This window comes from Mus musculus, chromosome 8, assembly GCF_000001635.26.
Source record: "Mus musculus strain C57BL/6J chromosome 8, GRCm38.p6 C57BL/6J".
Taxonomy (NCBI): domain Eukaryota; kingdom Metazoa; phylum Chordata; class Mammalia; order Rodentia; family Muridae; genus Mus; species Mus musculus.
In genome coordinates, this window is record NC_000074.6 from 16,068,186 (window position 1) to 16,086,523 (window position 18,338).

The following is an 18,338-nucleotide window of genomic DNA, read 5'->3' on the forward strand; positions in this document are numbered from 1 at the left end:
GCCTCATGCCTTTTCCGTTTCTTAGTAAAAAGTCAACAAACTAAGAATGATCTACTTGAAAAGAAGTCTTGTGAGACACTTATTGCATCATACTAGACAATTCTGTGCCTGAAACTGAGGACTTTGTCCAAATGTGTTTTTATGATACACAGCAGTGGACTAGACTACCGTGCACAGGTGATAAAAGTTTTAGGGACATGGTGACAAGAGGAGGGAGGAGGTAACACTGCCAGTGGTTCTCTGAGAGTACAATGCCTAGGGAAGGTGACCCAACACAGGCACATGCATAAAGCTGGAAGGGGCAAGGACTGAGTGCACTGCCAGTCACCACAGGACAGGCCAGGGTTGATGCCTTTGTGAGCTGGGGATGGGAGGTGTCAGGCTTATGAAGTGTCACCATCCTTTGACAGTGAGGATGACAGACCACAGGCCTCTTTAAGGTATACTAGATCATTTCCCTGGTCTTTTAGCCTTGGGTAAGCCTCCTCTTCAGCCTTGTCACTTTCATGTTTCCACATCCACGGCTAGGCTCACAATCCTAGCATTAATTGCTGAGCTTCCTGGCTCCTTCAGATGGCCTCCTGCACGGGACCCCACTGCCATGTCACTCTCACCTGACTCCATGGTTACACACTCGGACCTGGCCCACTGGCAGGCATTATGAGAAAGAATTGCTGTGGGCACTGTCCACAGACTGGCTTCTGTTCTTCCTTTGGCTTTCATTCTGGTTCAAAAGGCTAGACAAAGGGAAATGCAGGACCACCCTACCTGAGAAGCTGCCCAGTCTCGGGGCCGTCATGTCTCCTCCATCATGGATCTCCAGGGAGTCCCAGTTCTGCTCTGTGGCAAAGCTGATCACTTGGATCTACCGGGTCACAAAGCAGAGTTACCATATTTTAATCACACTAATTCATATACATGAGCTTTTTATAACTAAGATACACACACACACACACACACACACACACACACACACACACAAATGGGCTCACTGGGTTATGTGAAAAATTCGAGGACACAAAAATGGGAGAGGGTCATTTTGGGGTCAAATGGGAAAAGCGTGTCAGGGGAAGTAGGATGGATCAATGGATGTAAACAAATATATTTCATACATACAGAAAATTGTCAAAGAATAGATATAAGTGTTATTCAACAAGATAATATGTATTTTAAAGTATTAAATATGTTATTAAGATTAAATATATTGATAAGACAATACATTAGTAAGATAATATATTGATAAAATGATATATTACATATTATATATATGTATCTCTATATCTATCTCTATATCTATCTATCTCTCTCTAACTCTCTCTCCTCTCTCTCTCTTTCTCTGAAAGGAGCTAATCTATGACAGGACATGGGAAAATCTCTATAAATAACAGTTCCCATAGCCATTATTCTAAAAGTCAATTATTGAGCTGGAGAGATGATTCAGCGGTTAAGAGCACTTACTGCTCTGCCAGAAGATCTGGGTTTCACTCCCAGCACCCTAGGCAAACGGTACAGAACCTTTTGCAATTCAACTCCAGGGCTTCCTTGCCCTCTTCTGGCTGCTCAGGTGCCTTACATCCACAGACCCCTCTCATATAAATTATAAAAACAGAGTTTTAGAAATAACTAAATAAAATCCCCCTTTTTTCTGCAAATATTGAAAATTACTAAAGACATTTTATAGGCAGATACAGAAAAGAGAAACAAATTTTCACCTGTGTGCCCATGACTGGAGAGTACAAGGGTGTACTGTAGGGAGGAGGGGGACCAGAGAGAGGGAGGGAGGAGGGGGAAGGAGGGCAGTGGAGCAAGAATGAACAAGGACAAAGTATGTATGAAGAAAACAGAACGAAATGCATTATGCTGAATCCTAACCCAGAATAACACAAAGCAAATAAAGTTTTAAAAAGTCTTTAAATTTAAAAAGTACACTATATGTGAAGAAGAAAAGGAGAGAGAGAGGGAGGGGGAATGAGAATGGGAGAAGGAAAGAAGGGATGAGGAAAGGGAGGGAAGGAAGAGCGAAGACAAAGAAAGCTGGGGCCCCTCTGACCTGCCTCAAAGGCCCTGGTCTGAGGCCCTACCTGGATCCCTGAGCCCTCCGATACTATGATCTTCCACACACAGTTCAGGTTGTTCCCATAGGGCTCAGGATAGCCTGGGGACAAAATCGTCCCTCTTCTCTGAGTGAAGTTGCCACTGCATGGAACTGAGAGAGAGAGAGAGAGAGAGAGAGAGAGAGAGAGAGAGAGATCCGCATTAAGTAAAAGGCACGTGCAGTCGCAGAGGCTCTATGGCCTATTTTCCTTCACTGTGATCAGGCAGGGAAACTTTTCCTGCTATTTTAAGTGGCAATTTTAGCCAAGGTAAAATTGAATCTCTTTGCCTTCAAATGTGCAACATCAGTGATTGATATCCATCACATAACTGAGTTTTAAGCTTTGAGTCTATAAATAACACCTTTTTTTTTTTTTTTTAGATTTTCCAAGAAGGGACTGTCTACAACAAAGTTGTCTCTGAAGTTAGTTCTGACTGGAATAATTTTTCTACTTTAATGTCAGGGTGTCTGTAGAGTATACCCTTTTGTCTACAGACAAGCAACTCCAGATCATACTGATGAGTTTTAGAGCAATCCAGGGAGAGGAAGAGATACTTGAAATGCACAGATAAATTCACGAAATAATCACCCTTGTGCTGAAATTTCCTTTAACAAATGTAGTAAATAACAAGTCACAATACCACTGTGCTATCCAGCACTTTTCAAACACAGATGTATTAAAGGGAGCATCATAAATGTAATGCCGTAGCCCACCATCTGCACTCTCCTCCCACAGATGAAAGTTACTTGCTTTCTTAACATTAGAATTGATAAGAGACTTAATGAGGATCAAGAAGGAACACATGTTTTATACATATAAATCTATGTTTTAGGAAACATTTATTTTTAAGGTTGGTATAATTGGGCTATGGACATAATCAATTGATCTTCACATAGCTGAAGAGCAAGATCACTTCATGAACAGTGACAGCGGGGCTCTAACCCTGCCATGAGGTTCTGAGCCAGCCCTGGGTAGTCATCTCGTTTCCTGGGCCCCACTTACCTACACAGCTTGGGATGGTGTCATTCCACTGAGCCAAAGCATTTGGCACAGACTGGCAGCGGATGGCGGTGGAACCTTGCAGCAGGTAACCTGGGTTACACTCGAAGCGGACGATGGAGCCTGCGGAGAACTCAGAACCAATCCTTCTCCCATATCTGGGCTCGGGGACAGAGCTGCACTGTGTATCACTGGTGCGTGGAACAGCTGGGGAAGAAGCATACAGAAAGCCACCGTGTTAGAGCAGAGTGCAACAGGAGGGAGAGGAGGAGAGGACCCATGGCTCTGGCCGTGTATGTAGCAGAGGATGGCCTTGTTGGACATCAGGGGGAGGAGTGGCCCTTGGTCCTGTGGGCGTTCAATGACTCCATGTAGAAGAATGCCAGGGTGGGAAGGTGGGAGTGGGTGGGTGGGTGGGTGAACACCCCCATAGGGGCAGGGAGAGTGGAAATGGGATTGGGGATTCCAGAGGGGAGATGTGGAAAGAAGATAACACTTGAAATATAAATAAAGAAAATATCCAATAAAAGAAAAGAATTTCTGTCTGAAAATTGCCCATCAGATGTACATATATGTGTATTTGGTAATAAATAGATATTTAATTGGAAAAAAGATTTCTTATTAAATATATTGCTAAAAGTGCAAAAGAAGAAGAAGAGGAAGAAGAAGTGGAAGAAGAAGGAGGAGGAGGAGGACAAGAGGAGGAGGAGGGGAGAAAGGAGCGGTTGTGAAGAGGGTGGAAGTAGATGCAGGGTAGACACAGTGCCAGTAACCCTCTCTGTAAGGAAAGACCCCAGGGTCAATTCTCTGCCTACATTTCCTTCTGTGATGTCACTGTGGACCACCACAGAGGTCTCATTCAGATGGGGAGATGGGATAGAAGGAAAATTAGTGCCTGTGATGCCTCATTAATATTCAAGCAGTTCAAATCAGAATGACCGTGCTGGCAACAAGAAGACAGTGATCATGCCTTTTGCACTTCCTCAGCAACCCTGGAGTCTAGTGAGGCAAGCTACTCCCAAAGAGGACTTGTTTCCCTGTGGCCCTTGTGATAAATTATGCAGTTAAACAATAGGAGGACCCACCATGTGACCCATCGTCAGAGCTGAATTCAGGGTCTAATAACAATATTATAGCCCACATATGAAAACAAGCTAACTGTCCTCATTTGTTTTCTGATGCTGTGATGTAATACTCTGACCAGAAGCAACTTGGTGATGAAATGGTGCATTTAGCTTAAGCGTCCACATCACCACCCATACGTAACTGAGAGAAGTCAAGGGAGAAACTCAAGTCGGAGCTTGAAGGAGAAACCACGGAGGAACATCGCTTGCTGGCTCGTTCCCTGTTTCACTCAGGTTCGTGCTAAGATGGCGTTTTCATATAGCCCAGGACCATCAATCAGCCTAGGCATGGTGCCCTCAGTAGGCTGGGCCCTTCCCCATTAATTAATCATTAAGGTAACAATGAAAACTAACTAGGGTAGTGTCCATCAGAAGATGACTGCGTAATAAATACATGTGGTCTATGAATGTGTATAAGAGACTTTTATTAAACCATACAAATAAAGGTTTTGATAGTTGTGATGGCATGCAGGTTTCTGAGGGGCACTGTGTAAAGTGAGATGAGCTGGTCTTGGCAGCAAACAGAAGGCACTCTTCCTCTTCTATGAAGGATCCAAGGCAATCATACTCCCTGGAACAGAGAGCAGGGTGGTGGTTGACAGGGATGGGTGAGGGGAAGCAGGGAGTTGTTGGACATGCAATTGTGTGGATGAAGGAAGTTCTGTAGAACTGCAATAAAATGCTGGGCCTACAGCTAGCAATGTTCTTCTATGCAGCTAACAACTCGTTAAGAAAGTTTTCTTCATGTCATTGCCTTGAAAAGGTAACACTCTACAATATTGATGTAGGCCCCACAACTATTCCTCCAAAATACTCTATACTTGGAGTGCAGATGATCACTTGCAGGGGGAGCCTTAAAGACCATGGAAAAACTCCATGGGGGGAAGGGGGTGGGGTTAGGCTAGGCTGTGATTTTTCTAGGCTGAGGAATTCCTTCCTTCCTAACTGGAGAAAAAGCATGAACAAATTTGTTTCCATCCCTCTTTGCACTGTGATGCTTAATTTTAATGTAAGCGAGTACCAGCAAGTAGTCTCTAGCTGCATATATATCAAAAGATGGCCTAGTCAGCCATCACTGGAAAGAGAGGCCCATTGGACTTGCAAACTTTATATGCCTCAGTACAGGGGAATGCCAGGGCCAAGAAGAGGGAATGGGTGGGTAGGGGAGTGGGGGTGGGGGGAGGTATGGAGGACTTTGGGGATAGCATTGGAAATGTAAATGAAGAAAATATCTAATTAAAAAAATAAAAACAAAACAAAAACAAAAAACAAAAAATGAAAAAGGGAAGGTCCATGGTGCAGCAAGGGACTCATCCAGCCACACAGACCTGGGCAAACTCACTAAAGTTTGAGAGTGTAGGCAAGGAAAGGCCATCCGGACTTTGAGACTAGACACAGAAGAGGTGAAAATCTAAAACCTCATTTTGTTCCCAGGGTTTACCCTGACAGACAGGGTCAGTTCTCCCTGATAGTGTTGGTGGAAAATCATATTCCTATAATTCAGCCATTCAGTACTTAGAGATGGACAGTTAGAAAGCCCTCCTCAAACTGTATCACCCTGTGCTTTGGAAATGAAGAAGGAAGGGAGAGGGAGAGGGAGAGGGAGAAGGGTAGATTCAGTGTGGAGGAATAAATTGAAGTAGAACGTTCCAGCAGGGCTGACCAATGACATGAGGAGGAAAAGCCATAGAGTCAGTAGCTTGGTGCTGAGAGGCAGGGTGCCCCTTCTATTGACCCAGAGCTACACTGCAGATGCTGTGTACTTACATTGTCACAGGCAGCATAGATTGCACCATGGGAGCCACAGCAGATCAATGACCCCATCTAATGTGTTGGGACTCTTCCCTATACTGGTGTTTGCTCCACTCAGGTCCTTCTATCTCCTATATGTAAATGAAGATCCTGAAGGATGTAGTGGCCCTGAGAGAAGCACGCTCACGGCAGTCAGTCACACTGACCCAGCCCTACATACCCAAGGCTCATCACCTGTCATCCTTGCGCTCTCTCTGCCAAGGTTCTCCTGGGTTGCCAAGGTATGCAGATTTCCTTGTCTTGGGAAGTAAGTGCCTAGGTCTACGAGGTTTTGAGGTCTTTTGCTCCCTGGAAAGTGGATGCAGGTAAGGATTCTACAGCTGTCAACTTTTATAGCAATTACATAAATGAGTAGCACTGTGTGCATATGTGGCTGTGAAAGACATTTCAGGAAGTTGGAAGGTTGGGAAGCAAAGGGAACCTAGAGAAAATGGGAGAGAGGGGCAGTGCTTAGTGGACCCTTGTAACATCTAGAGGGTCGCATTCTGCTGGGAACCCTCCTGCCATTAGGACCTCCCGTTCCTGCTCATCCAGGCTTTTCAGGCAGAATGCAAGAGTTCTTTCCTCTTGTTACTGTTCTTTCTGTCTTAAACGAGATCTGTCACCTCACAAAACAACTGTGAAAGTGTCTGAGATAGAAGTGAGAGCAATATACGGTCAGCTGGAAGGCAGGTGAGGGAGAAAGGAAACCCTCACGCCCTGGCCCTCCCCACCACGCCCCCACCGACCCTGCCACGCCCCTGTGTTGAGTGAGAGGCTGAGTGCTTCTTTATGGGGTCTCACAGAGCCTAGAGTGGGTAAAAACTCATGCCAAATTACTGGGAGAGAATGAGAAACCCATGCATCAACCTTTGCCACCATCCATCTAAGAGGCATGTGTGTGGCCTTCTACTTCGTCCTGCTACGGAAGGTGCACAACAACACTAAGAATAAACTGCAGGGCATTTAGGGAATTCTCTTATTTCCTTTAGTGACACAGAGACAGTCTTTATCTGCTGGGAGTTGAGGATTCTGACATGACAAGCTGGTCATAGTTAGCAAATTAGTAAAACACCAGTGAATTACATACACAGTCTCATCGTAATCATTCTTGGTTAAAAAATATATATATATATTACATTTGGGTAAGTGCTTGATGCAAAAGGTGACTTCCTTGAAAGTGCAAAATCAACTGTACTTTCAGCCCGTAGCATCTCAGAAAAGCAGCCAGAGGAAAGAAGCAACAGTGTGTAGGTGCAAGGCTTCATTATAATGAGACCCTTGGTTTCCATTTTTACCACCCAAGTTCAGAGGATCCAGATGAGTGTGGGGCAAGGTATTATTTGAGTGTGGATGCAGTTGAGGTGCTGTCCAGATATTGTTGAGGAGTAATGGTTCTCTTGTGTAGTTGGGACAGGCTGTATGTTATTTCAGTTCTGTCCAGGGTCTAGAGAAGGTTACGTGAAGTTAGTTGGTGTCCCAGAGCCATGACTCAGAGAAGCAAGCTGAGGTCAGTTGCCTCTTTCCCCAGTGTGTGGAGAGCCTAAGAATCGTGGCTTCTTCTCACATGAAAGTAGGCAGTGGATTGTCTGCTTGCTGACACTGGTGAGAATGGCTTACACAGAGCTGGCTGAAAGAGGCATGGACCTGCATGTTGAAATGGCCAGTCATGAATGGAAGATGATTAGAAAACAGTATTCTGGAGTCTAGCGAGATGACCCAGCAGTTAGGAGTAATGGCTACTTTTCCAGAGTTCACTGGGTTGATTCCCAGCTCCCACATAGCAGCTCACACCTGTCTTTAATTCCAATCCCAGGGGATCTAGTGTCTTCTTCTGACTTTCTGGGTACTGTACACAGTGGTGCACAGACATAGGAGACAGCAAAACACCCATGCAGATAAAATAAAAATAAAGGTTCAGACAAAGCCAAAAACAACAACAACAACAACAACAACAACAACAACAACAACAACAAGCAAACCAAATCAAATCAGCACCCAGACAAAACGCAAATGGTATGCTTATGAGAAACTGAGCCACCGAGTTAACTTGGACAGGATCGGTCCCGTGCCACAGAATAGGTAAATGAGAGGTGCATGTGGCATCTCCCTGCCTGCCACTGTTAAGTCTTTGCTTTATTTTCCTTTCTGTTGCTGTGATAAAGCACCTTGACTGTAAGTGACACAGGGGAGGAAAGACTTTATTTAGTTTATAATGCCTGGATACTAAAGGGGAGCCACAGAGGCAAGAATACACAACAGTTGCTCATACCACATCCACAGTCAAGCACAGGGAGATGCAAATGCTCCATGCTGCCTGAAGGTCTGCCTGTCTGCTGGTTGGCTTTCTTCACTTTGAGCCACTTCAGAAGCCTCTGCCTCAGAACTGGCTGCCTCATAGATGTGCCCACAGATCAGCCCATCTAAAGTAACTCCCCACAGAGACACTCTTGCCTCTGTGCATTGACAGCATAACTAACTATTTCTTAAGAAGCTTAGGAGGGAAAAAAAAAGAAGCTTAGAAGGCAATATATGTTTGTTCTCAGAATCCCTACATTCTCCACCAAGAGGCAGACACTGTGGGCTGTGAGGCAGCCAGCCAGGGCAGTTTTCCACACCTGAGTCCCAGGCACACTTCTGCAATCCATCCTTTGACGTGTGGCTTGTGTTGGCATCTCAGATGTTCTTCATAATGGACTGTCTGCCTGCTAACAGGGGTCAAGCATCCTATAATCTCAGAGCACAAAGTCACTGAGAAGTCCCAAGCTTTAATAACTTCGGGATGAATGAAGCTATCGCCATTCACAACATTTGTATATAATAAGGGCACAAATAATGTGTAGCTACAATGTAACTGTATTTAAAAAACAAAAACAGTGCTCAATTGAACTCTCTCTGGATTGAAGATTTTTCCTTTTGCCTTTGAGTAGTTTATAAACTGGATTCACAAGCCTCCATCTTTATGACCAAGGGATTTACCTTTGATAAAAGGCTCATTTTGCATAAAATCAGCAGTAGAGAGTAGGGAAAGGTGGAGTATTGAGCTTTGTAAGACAATAAATATGCCGGACTCATTATTGTACAAGGGAAACTGATTCTTTCTATAAATGTTTGCTGTCTAGTTTTCCGTAGTTTTACATATTTTAATGATGATGCCTGAATTCATATAAAGAAACAATTTTTCAGGACTGGCAGACAGATCAGACAATAGAGCGCTTACCAAAGAAGCAGGAGGAAGTGAACTCAGACCCCTATGGAAATTTAAATGCTGGGTGTGGTGGTGTGCACCAGGAATCCCAGGGCTGGGTTTGTGGGGACAGGTAGATCCCTGGAGCTGGTTGTCCTGTTGGTCTGAACAAATTGGTGAGCTTTAGGTTCACAATCAGACCCTGTCTTAAAAAATAGGGCTTTTTTTTTTTTAAAGATTTATTTATTTATTTATTATATGTAAGTACACTGTGGCTGTCTTCAGACGCGCCAGAAGAGGGCATCAGATCTCATTACGGGTGGTTGTGAGCCACCATATAGGTAAGTACACTATAGCTGTCTTAAGACACTCCAGAAGAGGGAGTCAGATCTCTTTACTGGTGAGATGGCTCAGTGGGTAAGAGCACCCGACTGCTCTTCCAAAGGTCCGAAGTTCAAATCCCAGCAACCACATGGTGGCTCACAACCATCCGTAAAGAGATCTGACTCCCTCTTCTGGAGTGTCTTAAGACAGCTATAGTGTACTTACCTATAATCAATAAATAAATCTTTAAAAAAAAAATAGGGCTGAGAGAGACTGAGAAAGGCACCTACACGGACTTCCTGCCTCTCCACACATGTATATGCACACAGGCACACACACTGACATGCACTTGACAAACACATGAACCAAAAACACACTCTGCTACACACACACATAGGCATGGAATGATTTAATTGTTTCCCAGAACATGTCATCTGAGTGTGAACTCCAGGTAGCACAATCCTTCTGAGTGTGAACTCCAGGTAGCACAATCCTTGAGTCCTTTGCTGCTTATCTGATCAATGATCTAAGCTTCATCAAAAGCCAGAGGAAGCCCCATACAAAGTCTCCCATTGTTAGTAACTTGGATTCATTTCCTAATGTTTATGTAATCTTTTCTTTTTCCCCCTAAGAGGAAAAACTTACTCAAAACAATCAGTCTGCCTTTGTTATAGAAGAAATGTGAGTTCTGGATTATGTATCTACATGGAAAAAAGTAATTCCAAACTCATTTGAAGAAAATAAGTTTAGCCAGCTTGCCTAAATTAGTCATTGTCTACCAAAGTCAATTAAAAAATGTACTGGTCATTTACATTTAACAAAAACTACAACTTTAAAACAATGTAACTATTTTTAACTCCCCAACAACTTTGTTGAAGCATTTGCCACTTAAGGGTGAGAAATCTTTCTCCTGTGTGCTGGCTGCCAGCATCATTGCAACTCTCTGCCCAAGACCATTCATATGATTTTGATGATGAAAACTGAAACCTCGTAGGGGAAATATTTTCAGCAAATGGCTATTATTCTGTGAGATTTTTAGAATTGAAACAAATGGTATGATGGCTATCCTCTACGGTTTTCTGAAAAGCATAGTTCTTCTAAGACACGTTCCGGAGAATTCTATCTCAAGAGAGTGAATGGCTCAGATAAGTGACTTCCCTCTAATTGTGAGGGAAACACTGAAGGGTAGATGGTGATCTCCTGGCTGGCTGACCCGAGGGAGACAAATTAAGAGTTACTGTATTGTTCCTTCTTTTGGTTGGTTTGGGGATGGATCTTGCTGAAAACTCACCATTCTCCTGCCTCAGCCTCATGTGCTGGGATGTGAAATGTGAGACTTCAAGGCCTGGAAGAGGGTTGCTTTCAGCTCTTCTGTCCACCCCACCGTGCCATGAGCAGTTCCAGCTTCCCTGTTCTCTCCTCCCTAATTTCAAGTTTGTGAAATGGATATTCAAGCTCAATGAGAATACCACATCTTTTTCATTTGGAGGGACTTTTAAACAATCTCAGATTTATTTAAATAAGCTCCAAAGTAAACAAACCAACAAAACAGGAATAGAGATGTGGAACAGACTGGTTAATTTTACAAAGTGGTGTTCATTCAGAATAACTGTCATGGACATCTCAATTCTGTGTTTGGCTTTGTTAAATTATAATTTCAGCTACTTTCCATAACAAATATGTTTGTTTAAAATATATATTCATATTTCACTCTAAATATAGCTCTAAATGTTTATGACATGATTTATATAATTAGATAAAATGCTGTATTTTATGTCATTTTGTAAGATCCAAAGAGCCACTCAGAGGTAGTTTAATAATTATTTTTATAATGCTAGAAAGTAACGTAATATGTCTTTGAAGTAGAAGTACAATTTAATGTGCCAAAACAAAACGTAATTGTTCTTAATAAGTGATTTTTGTCTCACATATGTGAATGCCTTGATTATTTAGATGTCGCAGAAATGAAACTTGTTGACTTTTCTTCAATGTTAGGAGCCCGGGAGGCACCCTCTCCTTGGTACACAATATGTAGCTCACACCTCCACATTGCTCCACAAAGTCCAGCGCACGGGACGTTCCTCTCCTTGGTAGAGGAAGTGCAGCACATAGTGTGAACCCCCAGATTACTGTCAAAGTGCAGAACACAGGGTGCTCCCCACCCCCACATTGCTCCACAAAGGGCAGCTCACAGGGCTCTCCTCACCTTGGTAGACGAAGTGGAAACCCCGTGCAGAAGCTCCGCTTTTGGCGCTGAATCGAAGCAGAATCTGATTGGATGTAGCCAGTGGCAGTGTTTCACCTGGAAATTCAAACCAAGGCGACACATGAGACATGGAGGTTCTTTCGATCTGAGTGGATGGCATTCTGGGAGGAGCGTGGGCTTGAAAGTCCACAATAAATGCTTCAAGTTAAATAGAGCAAAACTAGATTTAGGGATTTAAGACCCGATGGATTGCTTTTTATGAACATTTTTAAAGCCTGTCCTGGCTTTGTGGAGTCTAATAAACTAGATTGCTGTCAGGGTGGAAGACTTATCTGTTCAGGACAGGGAGCAGGGCCTGTGGCTGACCACACTGCAGTACTGACAGTCATGTGAGGGGCTCGTGCCGGCTTACCATTACCTGATTGAGTAGGGAGTGGGAGAAAATGTATTTAGTCCAACGCTAGCTTAGAAACATTAAAAGGCATAACACCTTGGGAAGTATCTCCCAACTGTGTGTATGGATCCTAAGACCCCTATCCCAAGCTACTGCGGGAGAATCCGTTACTGTCTGTCACCAGAGGTATGACACTATATGGCCTTGCTAGAAATCCACAAAGTTGAGTTTTGAAGATTTTAGTGAATCAGGAAATATAGAGAAGCCAAAATTAAGCAAAGTTTAATTTTGATGGATGAAGATTCATGTTACACATAACTAGTGTTCCTGGGTAAAGTAAAAGTTTTCCTAGTTCACGTACTCAATGCTGGCAAATGAATGCTTGAAACTGTTTTTTTGTTTGTTTGTTTGTTTTTAAAAATGAGATATTTTCTTTATTTACATTTAAAATGCTATCCCGAAAGTCCCCTATACCCTCCCCATGCCCTGTTCCCCTACCCACCCACTCCCACTTCTAGGCCCTGGCATTACCTTGTACTGGGGCATATAAAGTTTGCAAGACCAAAGGGCCTCTCTTCCCAATGATGGCCGACTAGGCCATCTTCTGATACATATGCAGCTAGAGACTTGAGCTCTGGGGGTACTGGGTAGTTCACATTGTTGTTCCACCTATAGGGTGGCAGACCCCTTCAGCTCCTTGGATACTTTCTCTAGCTCCTCCATTGGGGGCCCTGTGTTCCATCCTACAGATGACTGTGAGCATCCACTTCTGTATTTGCCAGGCACTGGCATAGCCTCACTCGAGACCACTATATCAGGGTCCTTTCAGCAAAATCTTGCTGGCATATGCAGTAGTGTCTGGGTTTGGTGGCTGATTATGGGATGGATCCCCGGGTGGGGGGTGGGGTAGTCTCTGGATGGTCCATCCTTTCGTCTTAGCTCCAAACTTTGTCTCTGTACTTCTTCCATGGGCCCTATTCTAAGGAGGAATGAAGTATCTACCCTTTGGTCTTCGTACTTCTTGATTTTCTTGTGCTTTGTAAGTTGTATCTTGGGTATTCTAGGTTTCTGGGCTAATATCCACTTATTAGTGAGAGCATATCAAGTGACTGCTTTTGTGATTGGGTTTCCTCACTAAGGATAATATCCTCCAGATACATCCATTTGCCCAAGAATTTCATAAATTCATTGATTTTAATAGCTGAGTAGTACTCCATTGAGAGAGAGAGAGAGAGAGAGAGAGAGAGAGAGAGAGAGAGAGAGAGAGAGAGAGAGAAACAGTGTAAAATAATTTGAAATTTTTACCTGAATGGGAACCAGAGAGAGAACTGAGAAGCCTGGCCTGGGGGTGTGTTCCATCAAACAACTCTGCCAAGTCGTTCAGTGCAGTCTGGAAATAGGCAAACTGTCCAAATACCACTAGAAAACAAGGAGATGGGCTGGGACACAGTCTTACAAAGAGCAAAGGAGAGCTTGTACATGCACACTAGTTATCCCCCCCCCCCCCCCCGAAGATCACTGTTTCAGGAGTCTTATAAAAATCAATACAAATCAGGTGCTGGAGAGATAGCTCAGTGGTTAAACGCACTTGTTCTTGTAGAGGACAGGGGTTAGATTCCCTGTACCCACACCATGACTTGCTGTCTACAACTCCAGTTCCAGGGAATCTGATGCCCTCATCTGGTTCCTGCAGGCACTGCACACATCTGGTTCACAGGCATATCCACAGGCAAACACTCTTACACATAACATATAAAAAATTGTAACAAAGTAAAAACAACCCTACAAACTCATTTTCTGTGCTTTCTGAGCTTTCAGTGATTAAAACACTTATTTCATCTTTGGCTCTTTTAGTATTGAAAAGGAATTATTATTTTGTGAATTTGAATATTATATAAGACATAATTTTTAATATACAGCATTCAAATAATCTAAAAATAGTTACGAAGGCATTCTGCTTTTTTTTTAATGATTATATTTTGTTCCATGAAAACTTAGCTGTGTTGGAACCAAGCTTCACGGTACTTTGATAAGGAATTAGAAACTTCTTAGAAGCCCTTGTTCCTTGTTCATGTTGGCATACTGCCAAATGAACAAGCCTTTTATTTAGAACCCCATTCAGGGATTTCTGTGGCTTTTTCCATACTTTTTTTTTTTAACCTTTAGGATATGAAATTTCAAGCAAACATAGTAACATTGGTTGGATTTCAAACTAAATCAATATTTATATATTAAAATTGATGAACTAAAAGAGCTTTACAATATTTGGTGGTACCAGTGATTTAGTATTGACGTATGAGCCAGGAACAAATTATCTGTTACTTGTTTATGTGTGAGGTTTACCCAAAGGTCCTTCTAAATAATACCTATCAGGGGACGGAGGTAGACATTCTGCTTTAAGGGAAATATTCAAGTAGAAGAAAATGAGTGTGTTAGGAAACATAAGGAAGGCTGTTTAATATGAGGGTGTGTGTGAAGATGTAGACACTCATGATACTGCACAGCTGAAAGCACACACACACACACACACACACACACACACACACACACACACATACACACACACACACACACACCACTGAAGCTTGCCCTTTGAGATTTAACCTTCTAGTGAGCATCACAAAGCAAGCCTGTGGGCTAAGTAGGTTTTTCTCAGTAGATGAGACTCACTAAGGACTTTGTGCTTCAGAGGTCACAGCATGAGCCACATCTCACCTCACCCCTATTCCCGCCCCACCCACCATTTAGCACCTCCCCAGTGAACTGAATCCTGTTACATTAGATGCCCACAGCTTGAGTTTCATGATTACAAGAAGAGTGAGTCATGGAGTCCGGTTTTCTGTCGAGAATTCTTTGGGAACATCAACTTTACAATGGAACCACAGGAGTACTAAAGACCTCATTAACATGGTTTGTAGCTGTCCACTTAACAGTGCAGTAGGCTCTGTAGCAAACACAGGAGCCGAGTCTGTGATATCAACAGGATTAGAAAACTCAAGTCACTTAGGGAAGGCCATGGCATGTCCCCTAAGTCAAGCTCTCTCTACCCAGGTGGCAAATGGGCCCAACTCATCTGCTGAAAGAAGAAACTGTGGAGTTGTGAACTTCAGCAAGATGTTACAACCCCACATCAGTGAAGATTAATGCAGTGCTTAATCAGTAGGGGTGTTTAAACCCTTGTGTCTCTGTGTTAATATGAGATATAAGGACATTCTTCTAGCATATGTCAGTAGTAAGAAACAACACCATGAAGATGATACTGTGGCTGGTTGTCCAGTTAAATTGTCCTTGGAAGTGGGGACCAGCTGTGAAGGTCTGAGGCAGTAGCATCTTCCAGGCTTAGAACAACCAGAGCTGAACACAGGTGCATGCCTCTGCAGGGATGCAGGAGTCGGAGGAAGCATCACCCAGTTAGCAAATGGATCAGACTCATGTTATATAAAGGGAGCTCTGGGCTCCTTTTGGAGGCAAAGGCAGAAACTCAGGAACGACAATGATCTTTTTAATATTTTTAAGATTATTTTTATTTCTGTAAATGTATGTCTGTGTGTCAGTATATGCATGAGTGCAGGTACTTGTGAAAGTCAGAGGTATCAGATCCCTCAAACTGGAGTGGGCTCAGGCACAAATACACATAGACACACAGATGCACACAATTTAAAATAATGGAATTTTTTATCTCAAATATATTCTCACACATTGAAATGAATGTGTTAAATTTCTGTGGAGACAGGTGACTGTTGATTTAATGTAAAGGGAAATTGTGGGTCTACGGCTTTTTTTTTCTTTCCCCTTTTGGTTGACCATTGAGGAAAATGGAAATAGCTTGTAAGAGTGTAAAAACTATCGTCTGGCTTCCCCCAGGGAAGAACAAGGTCTTCCTGACCTGGAGCCAGGGAAAACATCACATAAAGTAGTCCAAGATGACCGGGAACCCTCTGCACATCTCAACGTCTCAAGGATGGCTACTCCATCTGCCAGCTGTGCAGGGATGCATTGGGGTGTGGTCTATTGGTATGTACTATAATGATAAATACTGACTTCCAAGGCCTGGTTGCCCCCAGGGCATAAGGAGATTTCATGTAGATCTAAGTGATGCTATATAACCTTGCCCCACCTCAAGTTATTCCTGATTGGTGAATAAAGACGCCTATAGCCTATAACTGGTTAGATAAGAGATAGGCGTGGAATTTCAGTTCCGGGCTTAGGGTCTGGGAGACCAGGAAGAGGAGAAGTGAAGGATGTGGAGAGAGGAAAAGATGCCATGGGCTAGGTGAATCATGACAACATGGCCGTGAGGGCTGGCCAACTGAAGTTAAGAGCTGCCCACAGGAAACATGGTCAATATCTCAGGGTTATTGATAGGGAACTAGACAAAATAGCACAAAGATTATATATCTTCCCAGCTTTAGTGCCTTAAACACTTAATATAAATATAAAAGTTTTGTGTCTTTTATCTGAGACCTGAATTATCAAAGGCAGTGTGTAGAGACCCACCATTAATATCAAATATTTACTACAGTAGAGTTATGACTTATGCTCTTGAACTGTGTGTGCCTTGCTGCCTGACATTTACAAACAACTGACTTCAAATCCAGTTCTGGGCAGAGCATAGGATGGGGCAACATTAATGGCTGGAATACAACGCTACTCTAGGGGTAAACAGGAGTACACGCTTTCTACCCCTTTGGTAGAAGAGCATCAAGGAACACTGTACTGTTCACTTAGGAAGTCTGTCTCTTTAGTGACTGTCATTTCTTTTGTATCATTTTGTCCTAATTTTAACAAACAACAAATTAGGTAGCTCGAAAGCTTGTGCCAATGAGTTAAAAACAATAGAAATTTCTTACCGAATTCCTTGGGCACCGTGATGGAATAGATGCACATCTGCCCAGCTGTGTAGTTATGAGGGTAGTTTGGTGACAAAACTACCCCCTCCGAGCCCGTGTACTGGCCTCCACAGGGTGCTGCAAAGAGATCCAGCCAAGAAGAGTGAGCTTTGGGTATGAAGATGCTGCCGCTGGAATCAGGTAAGCTCAGTAGACTGGTCTGAACACTCACAGCCCACTCATCTCATAACAAACACAAGCGTCCATGCCAGCAGCTGCCCCTGCACTGTCAGCAGGACCACAGGAACACGGAGCTAGAGACTCACAGAAACAAAAGCTTTTAACTCAAAAAAAGACTGATGCTTTTATCAAGACCTGTCTAGAACATGTTCAAATAATAATGAAAATAGCTATACTACTACTAGCTATGCTGTGTATATGCATGTGTTTGCATGTATATAGGTATACATATGTATGTCTATATGTGTATACATATCCATGTATATATGTGTGTATACGAGTATATATGTGTATATGCGAGTATATGTATGTAGATGAGTGTGTACTTGTATGATATATATGTATGTATGCATGTGTGCATACATGTTTATGTGTATGCATGTGTATATGTGCATTTGTGTAGATATATGTATGCATGTGTGTATGTATGTGCATATGTGCATTTATATATTCAAGTATCTGTGTATATGTGAGTATATATTTATGTGTGTGTATGTATGCATGCATGTGTATATGTATATGTATGTGTATGTGTATGTGTATGTGTATGTGTATGTGTATGTGTATGTATATGTATAATGTATGTATGTGCGTGTGTATATATATATATGTGTGTATATGTGTGTATGTGTCTATATGTGTGTGTATCTATGCATATGCATGTATGTACTATGAGGTTGTATGGACCTTTTTCTTCTAATAATCTTATTAAGTTTGGTGTTTCTTTTCTAGGTAAACTGGAAAAACTTTTTCGATCACATGCAAAGCTCTTTTCAAGCATTCTGGCACTGGGTTCCAATTAAGCCCCAGTCACTTGTTCAGGCTGTGAGTTAAGTCACAACATTGGCATCTTCTATGCAATAACAGGAGAAACTGGCACCTGCTCATCCATCCATCTGTGTGACTGGGGACTGAAGCACCGGAGTTGAGCATCCCACAAACCCTGGCCCTTTCTGATATCCTGTACCACTTGGTGGCCCTTTTTCTTTGGTGCACAACATTGGTTTAAATTAAAAGTTGCTTCTAGGCTATGAGAAAGTTCAGTTTCTTCCTAGGACCTTTGCTTCTCTTTATTATAAATATTGGCTCACACTTAAATATGTAAATTAATGAGTTTCACCACATGAACATATCAGACATGGTGCTTT

The 18,338-nt window shown here is 42.7% G+C and overlaps 1 protein-coding gene across 6 annotated transcripts in view; it reads right to left on the reverse strand.

The window, feature by feature from the left end:
- The window catches only part of Csmd1 (CUB and Sushi multiple domains 1), a 1,642,848-nt gene that overhangs the window by 175,648 nt on the left and 1,448,862 nt on the right, over positions 1-18,338 (reverse strand). For 4 of the 6 annotated variants that reach the window (XM_006508931.4, XM_006508930.4, XM_030243874.1 and 1 more), the window contains 6 exons: positions 16,972-17,088; positions 13,427-13,540; positions 11,728-11,823; positions 3,099-3,302; positions 2,082-2,206; positions 769-865 (listed from right to left, as the gene is read on the reverse strand). In XM_006508931.4, the coding sequence (XP_006508994.1) occupies positions 769-865; positions 2,082-2,206; positions 3,099-3,302; positions 11,728-11,823; positions 13,427-13,540; positions 16,972-17,088 (753 nt within the window). Of the gene's footprint in view, positions 1-768; positions 866-2,081; positions 2,207-3,098; positions 3,303-4,627; positions 4,791-5,462; positions 6,320-11,727; positions 11,824-13,426; positions 13,541-16,971; positions 17,089-18,338 lie in introns of those variants that run through there. The other 2 variants (XM_030243875.1, XM_006508932.4) reach the window with 2 other exon arrangements.